The 12,014-nt window shown below is 42.5% G+C and overlaps 1 protein-coding gene across 2 annotated transcripts in view; it reads left to right on the top strand.

The window, feature by feature from the left end:
• Positions 1–12,014, top strand: part of TDRD10 (tudor domain containing 10) — a 47,217-nt gene that overhangs the window by 6,800 nt on the left and 28,403 nt on the right. For both annotated transcript variants that reach the window (XM_046681490.1, XM_046681489.1), the window contains exon 4: positions 542–600. In XM_046681490.1, coding sequence (XP_046537446.1) covers positions 542–600 — 59 coding nt within the window. The remainder of the gene's footprint in view (positions 1–541; positions 601–12,014) is intronic.

Here is a 12,014-nt window from a genome sequence, read left to right as displayed (position 1 = left end):
TCTTGCCTCCTCTCTCACCACACACACACGTGCAGCCTGCAGTCTAGCCATTCCCGACTACATGCAATTTCCCCAACATGCCACGCCTTTTTATATCTCCATGCCTTTGTGTGTGCTGTTCCCTCGGCCTGGATTCCCTTCAGCCTCCCTCCTGCCCTACATGCCCTTCCTTCCCTCCTTCAGCTTAATGTTTACTCAGAAACCCAACCCCTGTTGGTCCCGGAACTCTTCATACTGCCTCATTGACAGTGCTGGATTCCTGGTGTGCTGATGACTCTGTCCCCCTCAGAATGAGCTCCTGCCTTGGAGGCAGTGATAACCACAGCCAACGCGTAACACTGGACCACTGCCATAGCCTTAGGATTTGCTGAATGATCAAGCACTGTATAACCGTTCACTGTTCACGAGGGGAGCAGTGTTTGTAGGGGGGTGTGTGTGGGTATGTTTTAAAATTGAAGAAAATGTGTCACTTATCACATGTTCTAACTCCTCTGAATCTCCTAACCGTGTGCCTGCCTTTTTATGCTATTTTTCTTCTTAGGAGTCAAGAAAAGGGAGACAGAGGTGTATGTTGGCAATCTTCCGCTGGATATCTCTGAGGTATTCTTCACTTTCTGTGAACCGCTGCCGTTTTTCTTTGGTCTCCCCCATATGACTTACTAATCTGTCAATAACTTAATTTTACCAGTTTTAAAGATATTTTAGAGCTATAAATGTGCAAGCAGTCACTAGTTGGTGACTAGGCTGACCAGCTTGTCACAGTTTGCCTTGCACTTGCAGGGTTTTAGCACTGAAAGCTGTGCATCCTGCATGGTTGGTCCCCCACTTGTCCCGTGTGACCCCTGGATGGGTGGTCCCCCTACTTACGGCTTTGGCTGGATGGAGGGGCTGCAGTGAGGCAGCTTCTTTTTAAGAATGGGCTGTATTAGGGTTCACCTGTCGATCCTTTGATCATAGGGAGCAGTCAGGTTTCAGCCAAAAAACTGCACCCATTTCAGTTTGAAATGAACCAGTTGAGTCAGTCGGCTGTGTACTTAGAGAGTAGAAGGTAAACCATAGTATTTTTGACCCCAGGAATCCTCCTGTCTGTCTGGGGAGGCCAGACCAACAAAGCTGAAATAATTATAGAACAACGTAAGTACTTAAAATTTGTAATAAACGCATTTGAAGTACAGATGAAAGGAAAATGGAAGTGTAATCTGGATGGAAGCATCCTCTGACTTTTTTTTTTGAGCATCTACTGTATGCAAAATGATATGCTTGGAGCTCAGCATGCTTAAAGAGAAATAACCTAGTCCTTGCACTCAAGGAGCTCAGTCTTGGAAGAAAGATGAGAGAAACTAGCCAACTAACCCTTGGGGAGCCCCTGCTGCATGCCAAATGTCTTTCAAACATTTCCTGGTCTCTCTGCCCTTATGCCAATCAGTTAAACTCAATTTTCTCTGCTCAACCTGTACCTTATTCCTTTTACAACACTTATTACTATGTTTTAATGATCAAGCATGCTCCAGGAAATAGGGTAAATGCTTCATTAGTGTGGTTTTATTAAATTTTTATAATAACTCTGGGTGGTGGGTGGTGTCTCCACCCTGGAGATGAGGCAGCCGAGGCTCTAAGAGGTTGACTCCCTCAGCTGAGTACACAGACCTAGTGAGCGCCAGCCGGGAGTTGAGTCCATGTCCAGTTGCCCCCAAGTAGCAAACCACATCATCAATAAGACATGTAAATAACTCCGTATCATAAAGATGGACCTATTATGTTCTTATCTGACAGAGGAGAAAATGGTATTGGAGCAGAGAGAATGAGGTACTTCATTTTGACCCAATAGATAAAATCATAATCAAAGGGGCGGGTTGGGGGACTCTTGGCGCCTGATAAAAGAGAGTATTAGGGCTGATTCCGCTTCCCGTTCGTGGCAGGCTGGTACAACCTGTAACTTGCCAGTGAAACGAGGACAGGCGCCACTGTGGGCGGTTCTTGCAGTGGTCTGGGGGAGGCAGGTACCGAGATGCTCTGCCACCTCTGTCTGGTAGACCCCATTTCAAAGCCCAGCACCCGGGGCTTGCTTGGCCGCGCCATCCCACACAGTGGTCTTGGTGACCATTGGTCCTTGTACCCTTCACAGGAAAGCAGCAGCCTTCCCCTCAGTGCTTTCTGTCAACTTAACAAACTCAGACCATCCTCAGAGAAAAGACGTGAGCTAAAGGTGTAGGGTTTTAAAAAGGATTTCTGATTACAACATTAATGTCCTGTCAAGAACTGTGAAGTGAGTGAGACTTCTCCCTACTTGCAAACCAACGAATCAGCCTGCAGCAGTTTCATGGTACTTGGTGGAAGATGAAAGTCTTGGATCAAAGATGAAGGATGGTTTATTACTCACAGCAATAACAGTAGCCAGCGTTATTATTTTTTACTTTTCATTGTACTAACATTTCTTTTTTAATTGAGATAAAATTCTGTATTTAAAAGTGTACAATTCAGTGGTTTTTAGTATATTCACAAGGTTGTGCAACTATCACCACTAATTCCAAAACATTTTTAACACCCCCAAAATAGACCTCATACCCGTTAGCAGTTTCTCCTCCTTCCCTCTTCCTCCCAGCCCTTAGCAACCACTGATCTACTTTCTATTTCTGTGGATTTTCCTATTCTGGACATTGCATATAAATGAAATCATACAACATGTGACACTTGTGTTTTCTTTCACTTAGCATAATGTTTTCAGGGTTCATCCATGTTATAGCATGTCTCAGTACTTCGTTCTTTTTTATGGCCGAGTAACATTTCATTATATGGCTATACCAGAATTTGTTTATTCGTCATTTAATGGACATTTGGGTTGTTTCTGCTTTTTGGCTATTAGGAATGATGTTGCCCTGAACGTTGGTGTACATGTTTTTATGTAAACATATGTTCCAGTTGTCTAGGGTATATACCTAAGAATGGCATTATTGGGTCATATGATAACTCTTTGCCAAACTGTTTTCCAAAACAGTTGTACCATTTTACATTCACATAGCAATGTATGAGGATTCCAGTTTCTCCACTTCCTCTCCTAAACCTGTTATTGTGCATCTTTTTGATTATAGCCATCTAGTGGCTATGAAGTGGTATCTCGTTGTGGTTTTGATTTGCATTTTCTTAATAACTAATAAGCATCTTTTGATGTGCTTATTGGCCATTTGTATGTCTTCTTTGGAGAAACATCTATTCAAATCCTTTGCCCATTTTTAAATTGGTTTGTCTTTTTATTATTGAGTTGTAAGAGTTCTTTATATAGTCTAGATACAAATCTCTTATGATTTGCAAATATTTTCTCCCATCATTTGTATTTTTACTTTCTTTATAGTATTCTTTGATATGTAAAAGTTTTTAATTTTAATGAATTCCAGTTTTCTATTTTCCTTTGGTTGCTTGTTCTTTAGGTGTCATATCTAAGAATCCATTGCCTAAACCGAGGTCGCAAAGATTTACAGTTATGTTTTCTTCTGAGAGTTTTATAGTTTTAACTCTTATATGTAGGTCTATGATCCTTTTTGAATTTGTTCTTGTGTATGGTGTGAGGTAGGGGTCAACCTCATTCTTTTGCATGTGGATATCCAGTTGTTCCAGCATCATTTGTTAAAAAGATTATTCTTTCCCCATTGAATTATGTTGGCATCCTTGTTGAAAATCATTTGGCTATAAATGTAGCAGTTTATTTCCGGCTCTCATTCTGTTCCATTGATGTGTGTGTCTATCCTTATACCAGTACCACATTTGCTTACTGTAGCTTTGTAGTGACTTTTGAAATTGATCACTCACTTACTCTTGAACCCACTAATTTGCTTTCTACCCTCCCTGGTTTTCTGAAACTCTTCTTGCTGAGTATACAGGTAACCTACATGATGCCAAATGATAGATTAACTAACTAATTATGATAGATTGGATAACCGGAAAACTGTCTCACAAGAAAAAACTTGGAAATAGGAGCTGAAATATAAGAAATACCACTTTTAAATACATAGCTGAGACCTAAGAAAGTAAGGAAAATTAAGAGGGCCCAAAATAAGTAGTAACTGAAAACCAGAAGGGCATGGCTGATGCCCTAGGGTGTCTGCCTGCCTCAAAAACCGAAGGGCTTAGACTGTCACAGCCATATGGGGACAGGAGCTGACTCTCTGGGCCTGTGTGACGAGGGGCGTGGTAACTGACACCACTGCAAAAGCAGGATCCTTGAAGGGCTGGGCCTTCAGTGAAAGTGTGAACCACAAGAACTTTGCTCACCGTCCAGGGTGGTGTTGAGGAAGCTAATCTGTCTTGGCTGGATCTGGGGCTGGTAGGACTAGCAGTCTCCCCAAAAGCGTAACAATAGGCCTGATTTCACGTGAATTGGGTATAAACTCATATTACCTGCATGGTCTGTGTACCTTCAAGTTAAAAATTAACCTTTGATAAAGTTAAAAACGCAGTTCATGAAAAAACACTTAAACTGTGAGTAGAGGAAACTTGCTAAATCTGATAAAGCATATCTACAAAAAATGTACAGAAAACATTATCATTTTGGAAACGGAAGTATTGTAAAATCAAGAACAAGACATGAATACCTCTACACCTCTTCTGTTTAACATTTTATGAGAGGACTTACGCAGAGCAAGTGAGAAAATAAAAAGAAAAGATGTAAGAATGGAAAGGAAAAAATCAAAACTGTCATTATTTGAAGAGGATTGTCTAAGTTGAAAGCTTAAGAGAATCTGGGACTTGTTAGAATTATTGAGAATTAGTGGGGTGGCTGAGTATAAGATAAATATACAAAAGTCAATTGTATTTCTATATAAGGAACCAAAAATACAAGGAGCTAGAACTAAATCTAATAAAAGTTGTGCAAGACATATATACAGAAAATTGAGGCTTTATTGAAAGATATTAAGGAAGACCCAAATAGCTGGATAAGAAGATTCAGTTTTATGATCCTTAAATTGATACATAGATTGCCATTGTGATCGAAATACCCAAGGGTTTTCCAAAAAACTTGACAAGCTGATTCTAAAATTTACGTGGGATAGAACAGCACCTTTCTGAAGAAGAGTGAGGGAGACAGAGAGGAAGGCAAACTCACTGGAGTAATGACGACCTTCATGTGGGTGCAGTGCTAGACGGCTGACACATGGAACGGAATGGAAAGCCCAGAAACAGACCGACACATATATGAACACTTGGTGGCTGTGTATAAAAACCAGGTGGCATTGCAGATCAGTTGGGAAAGAAGGGAGTATTCAATAAACTGGTTCTGAGGCATTTTGTACCCTTACAGATGAAGTGGAATTGGAGCTTTACCTTATAACCTACACCAAACGGTTTCTAGTTGGATTAAGGACTTAACCATGGTACAGCAAATGTAATACTTGGTGACACAACTTTGATAGCTCTCCCTTTGAGATCAGGAACAAGATGTGGATACCAGCTATTGCTATTTCGGCCAACGTTATACTGGTGGTTTTGGTCAGTGCCGTTATGCGAGGAAAAAGAAAGACATAAGAATTGGAAAAAAAAAAAAAAAGAAAAGTTTCACTAATGCAGGTTTACGATTGTCGCAATAGAAAACCTGACTTCAGTTATCATCTGCATTCCCAGCGTGTACCTTTCCTCTGAACTCTAAACTTGTGTACTCAGTTGCCTATCCACTGGCTCTACTTGGGTAACTAATAGGCATTTCAAACTTAATGGTCTGGAACCGAGCCCCTGGTCATCCCCTAAGCCTGCGCCTCCCAGTCTTCCCCATCTCTGTAAATGGCAACACCATTTTTCTCAGGCCCCAAATCTGAGAAATATCCTCATCTTATACCTCACATTTTTCTCACACTGCACATTCAATCTGTTGGTAGGTAATTTTGGCTCTACCTTAAAAATGTACCTAGAATAAAACAATCTTTAGTATCAGAAGGGAGGAAGAGAATAGAATCTCACTTTAAATTTGCAAAAATAAACATTAGAGGGGCTGGCCCCGTGGCCGAGTGGTTAAGTTCGCGCGCTCCGCTGCAGGCGGCCCAGTGTTTCGTTGGCTCGAATCCTGGGCGTGGACATGGCACTGCTCATCAAACCACGCTGAGGCAGCGTCCCACATGCCACAACTAGAAGGACCCACAACGAAGAATATACAACTATGTACCGGGGGCTTTGGGGAGAAAAAGGAAAAAATAAAATCTTTAAAAAAAAAAAATAAAAAAATAAACATTAGAAAGATGTAAAGGAATAAGAATAGTTACTTATCGGGGAGGGAAGGGAAAAAGGATAGAAAGAAGATGGAAGAATAACTTCTGAATTTACCCCATTGTTTTGACTTTAGAAATACATAAGTGTTTTCATAATTAAAGGAATCAAAATTATGTGTTTAAAAAACCCACTCCCTGGGCTGGCCCAGTGGCGCAGCGGTTAAGGTTGCACGTTCTGCTTCGGCGGCCTGGGGTTCGCTGGTTTGGATCCCGGGTGTGGACATGGCACTGCTTGTCAGGCCATGCTGTGGCAGGCGTCCCACATATAAAGTAGAGGAAGGTGGGCACGGATGTTCGCTCCGGGCCAGTCTTCCTCAGCAAAAAGAGGAGGATTGGCAGCAGATGTTAGCTCAGGGCTAATCTTCCTCAAAAAATAAAATAAAAAAACAGACGTCAAGGGTGATTTTAGAAAAGCAATAATTTGTAATGATCCCTAAAGAAAGGAGAAAGAAAGAAAACTCACTGGACACAACTGAAAGTAGAAAGATAGAAGGTCATTATATATAACTTGATAATTAAAGGGAAAGAATAAGTATTTATCCTGCTTTTCTAATGCAAGCACTATTTCAGGGCAAACAAATGACCCTAGTAGATGAGAGAAAGTTCTTTACAGACGAACTCTAGCTCATAAATGCAGAACAAATTATAGAATTATAAAATCATCATTTTTTCTTTTTATATTTTATTTTTCCTGTTTCTCCCAAAGCCCCCTGTACATAGTTGTGTATTTTTAGTTGTGGGTCCTTCTAGTTGTGGCATGTGGGATGCCGCCTCAGCATGGCCTGATGAGCGGTGCCATGTCCGCGCCCAGGATCTGAACCAGCTAAACCCTGGGCCACCGAAGCAGAGCGTGTGAACTTCACCACTCAGCCATGGGGCCGGCCTCCTAAAATCATCATTTTGCAAGCCACAATAAAATACCTGTTTCAGACAGTGGTTATCAGAGAATGGTGAATTCATTAGGTAAAAAATTCATGGACAGTTTTACAGTAGATGGCACAGGCTGTCACCATCTGAATTTACTGATTAATTTTAGCATCGCTAAAAGTGAAGCAAGCAGATACAAGCCCCCTAAACTGATACAGTGTTATGAAGAAGATCACACCATTTATAAAATACTCTAACCAAAAACTAAGTAAAGAATAGCGTATATCTGGAATGCCTATGGCTAGTCTCCAGTCTAAAGGAAATAGTGGGGAGGTCGAGTTCAATGCGAGCAGAAGGAAGCAGGACTCTTGTCTGCCGGACAGCTGACCTGGTTTGTATAACAAGTCAAAGTCATGGAAAAATGACAGTAGGGGATCTGATAGAGATTTAAAGAGATTTGGAGGAGACTTAAGAGAATTGACAGCCAAATTTAATGAATTGACCTCGTTTTGATCCTGTTTGGACAAAACAACCCTGAAAAGAGATTTTTGAGACAGTTGGTGAAATCTGCCCATTAGTTGATAAGAAATTATTGTTAATTTTCTTACTTTGATAACAGCATTCCATCTAAGTAGGGAAATGTCCTTTTCTCAGGTGTAAAGTATTGAAGGGTGAAATGTGACAACGATACCTGGGATTTGCTTTGAAACACTCTAGCAAACAAGGGTGGAGAGGGAGATGAAACAGTGATGGCAAAAGGTGGTTGGTTCTTGAAGCTTGGTGATGGGTTTGTGGGAAAGTTTGTACTCTCTACTTGTATGGGTGTTTGGAATTTTTTATAACAAAAAGTTAAATACATCCAGAATCTGAGCACTTCCCATCATGCCCACTGCTCATGCCCTGATCCAAGCCACCGTCCTCTTGCCTGGGTCACTGCAGTGGCCTGTTTGTTTCCCTTCTGGCCTTGCTCCCCTTCAGTCTAGTCTTAACACAGCAGCCGGAGGGATCCTATAAAACCGTAAGCAGATCTCGGCACCCCTCTGCTCAGCAGCCGCCAGTGGTTTTCCTTCTCACGCAGGAAGAGCCAGAGTCCCCGTGAGGTCCCACAGGAGCTGGTCCCCTGTAGCCCTCTGCCTGCATCACCGGAGTCCTCTCCCTTGCTCACTCCATTTCAGCTTCACTGGCCTCCTTGCTGGACCTCAGCCCTGCCTTAGGGCCTTTGCACTTGCTGTTGCCTCTGCTTAGCATGCTCGTCTCCTAGGTGTCAGCCTCCTTCACTCAGATGTCACCTTCTCAAAGGGCCTGCCTGGCTGTTCTCCCTAGATTACAGCTCCCCACTCCTGTCTCCTCTGACTTCCGTCTCCTTGACACTTATCACTGTCGAACTCACCATGCACACTACTTGTTCATCTTATTGATTATCTGTCTTCCCCAAAGAAGATAAGTCTCAGGAGGCGAGGGGGTTTTGTCTGCTCTGTTTCCTGCACCTAAAATGTTTTCTAGCACAGGGTAGGCACCTTAACTAACTAACTAAATATTTGTTGAGTAAGAGGAAGTGAAGACAGTATAGACAACTTTTCAAGGATTTTTATAATAAAGGAGAATCGGAAAATAGGGTGGTAGTGGGAGGAGGATGTGTGGTCAAAGATGTTGTGTGTCTATAAGTATTAAGAGAGCAGATATTAGAGCTCATTTTTATGCTCATGCAGTGGAGAGGGGAGTTGATGCAGGAGAGAGAGGAGAGAATTTAGCATCAGAGGCCTTGAGAATGTGAGAGGGAGGGGATCCAGAGCAAAGACAGGTGTTCCGTGCAGAGGGGGGCACGCTGGGATGCGGGGACGTTGACTGATGTGGTGGGAGGTGTGGATGTTCCCTTTTGGTTGCTTCTCTCAGTGAAATAAGAATTGGGGTTATCAGCTGAATAGAAAGAGAGTATGGGAGGGTTGAGTAGGAAGTAGTCTGCAGTAGTTCTGTTTGGGAGAGTGGGGATCTGATAATTAGGAAGATGTGGCAGGAATGCCATGAAGCAGTCTACAGAAGGAGGTGATGCAGTGATAGACCATGGCATCTAAGCTGGGTAAAGAGGAAAGCAGGGACGGGGTGCGGTGGGGTTGGGCAGAACGGGTAGCAGGAGAGGCAGGCTAGAGTCAGGAGTTTGCAGGATGCTGGCAAAGTGGCAGGGTTGGAAGGCTCACAGACCAGAGAGTGGAGCTGGAGAACCAGAGGCATGAGCAGGAAAGGTGGTTGGAGAGTGTGGGGCTTGAAATGGCCATCTGGAGGAAGGCGCAGTCACTGGTCACCGCAGGGTGCAGCTGTGCCCTAGGAAGACGGGAGCCCAGGTGCTGGGGAGGCAGCCGTTGGTCCCTTTCTCTTTTCTGTATGTGTTTGTAGCTTACTGTTATCATTTTCTACATTTCAAAAATGTATCCATGATGGCACATGCATGCCTATAGACATGCAGATGCTTAGGTTGTACCATATGAAATTGCTGGTATTCGACCATTTTTTAATCCGCAAAAATGTCAGTTTCCTGTGGTTCAAACTAATATTTTCCCAGTTTTTACTACTTTAAACAGAGCTTCAGTGAACGGCTTGTACGTGTGTCCGTGTCCCACGTGAGAGTGTCTTCTAGGACCTGTACCTGGGTGTGGGATCAGGGCCACACGGTACTCACAGCTTGAGCAGGCCGGGGGGGTGAGCTCCACTCCCAGCAGCAGCAGCAGCAGCGGGGTTCCTCCATCCTCAGCAGCATTTGTTGTCCAGCTGCTCAGTTGCTGCCAGTCTGATGGGTGTGGCGTTATTTAGCGCGTAGGTGACTGCGGTAACCTTCTGCCTGTCTGGCGTGAAGCCAGTGGTCTCTAAATGCTGGTGCCGTCACTAATAGGCTAGAGATCCCATAAATGATGTTTTTGCTAATGATTGATTGAGAGGAATATATTGTTAAGTGAAATACGTTATGAGCCAAAAGGTACAACGTGTTGCCTTAATCTTGACAGTAGATGTGCAGTGCTCATGTTCCGTAGTAGGATTATGGGATTATGTTGGTGGGTAGGGTTTGCTGATTCGTACTTTTTAGCTTTTCTCTAATAAACATTTAGTGCTTTGTAATTAGAAAATCCTAATCAATTATTTTCATTATTTAAAATGAGATGTAAAAGATTCCCTCAGGGGCATGAGGCAATTTTAGCTTAATGTACCAAGCCACCTGTCAAATCGATGATCAACTGAAAATTTTTTTTTTAAAGTTGTGGTTTATTTCCTTGTGTAATCATTTTCCATCGTTTTTTTTTAAAGATTTTATTTTTTACCTTTTTCTCCCCAAAGCCCCCCAGTACATAGTTGTATATTCTTCATTGTGGGTCCTTCTAGTTGTGGCATGTGGGACGCTGCCTCAGCGTGGTTTGATGAGCAGTGCCATGTCCCCACCCAGGATTCAAACCAAGGAAACAGTGGGCCGCCTGCAGCAGAGCACACGAACTTAACCACTGGGCCACGGGGCCAGCCCCTCAACTGAAAATTTTTTAAAGAAACAAACTATTAAGGGAGAGAAAAAAAAGTCTCAGGGCATGCCTTCAGATTTTAGGTGTTCCTCATGAAAACTATGCACAATAAGGGAACCTGCTGATGGATGAGTTCACAGGTAACACTGATTGAGGTCCCGTGGAGGCGAAGGTGCTGGCAGGCTTTTTGTTGTATTTGTGTGGGTGTGTGGGTGGTGGTGGTTCTCTGCTCTCACCCTCAAGCACCTTGTCTGAAAACTAGTGCTTCCTGAAGCTGCTTGATACCATGGAACAGTAGTTTTTGACCTTGGCTGCATATTAAAATCATCGGGGGAGCTTTTAAAAAATATTGATGCTTGAATACTAGCCGCAGAGATTCTGATTTTGCTCATCTGGGGTGGGCCAGGCATTGTCTCGATACTTAGAAAAAAAAAAGGTAACACCAGCTGAATTTCCTTTGCAGTCAGAATTGAGAACCATTGCTCTAGGATAAGGGTTGGCAAACATTTTCTGGAAAGGGTCAGATGGTAAATGTTTTATGCTTTGCAGGCCGTGTGCCTCAGCTGCAAATATTCAACTCTGCCACTTTAGCATGACAGCAGCCACAGACAGTAAGCAAACCAATGTGCATGGCTGTGTTCCAATAAGACTTTATTTACAAAAAATGTGGTGGGCTGGATTTGGCCCAAGGCTGTGGTTATCTGACACCTACTATAGAAGATACAAAAATATTACATAGTTTCCTATTTTATTTTGATCATGGTAAAACCTGAAGAGAAGAAAGCTGTGGTTTTGTATGATGTAATGAAAAGAATGTAGGATTTGAAGTTAGAAGCCTAGGGTTAAAAGCCTGACTCTAGATTGGCTGTGTAATCTTAGGGAAGTCACTTATCCTCTCTGATCCTTATTTTATGCTTCTGAGAATGGGGATTTCTTCTTCATGGGGTGGTTTTAAGCATCAAATGGAATAAGTTACATGAAAGTGCTTTATAAACTGAAAATGCTAAGCACATATTGCTTGTTCTCACAAATTGCTTGCTCCTCAGCTTCTTGTAGATTCATGTGTAATAAACATTAAATATTTAAAAGTAAAGCAAATTAGAAAATTTGAATTTAAACGCAGTATAAACATGAACACTGAGAAAAATGAGTTATACATAATGCATTTCTATTTTGCTAAGCCAACAGAGTGACTTTAGATTGGTAAAAGCTGCTTTTAAAAGAAGATGGTATAAATATACATTTTTCTGAAATAGAGTTTTCTAGGGGAAAATTGGTTTTCATCAGGGTTGTGGGATTTACAACTGTCGTGTGCCGGTGGGGAAGCCGAGGAGGGCGGCCGTGTGGCGAGCTGCAGTGGGAGCTCAGAGCGGAGGCTTGAAGAGCAGCCTGTGCA

This window comes from Equus quagga, chromosome 13 (assembly GCF_021613505.1).
Source record: "Equus quagga isolate Etosha38 chromosome 13, UCLA_HA_Equagga_1.0, whole genome shotgun sequence".
NCBI classification, from domain to species: domain Eukaryota; kingdom Metazoa; phylum Chordata; class Mammalia; order Perissodactyla; family Equidae; genus Equus; species Equus quagga.
The sequence above is the reverse complement of the archived record's forward strand: the minus strand, read 5'-3'. Positions and strand labels throughout refer to the sequence as shown.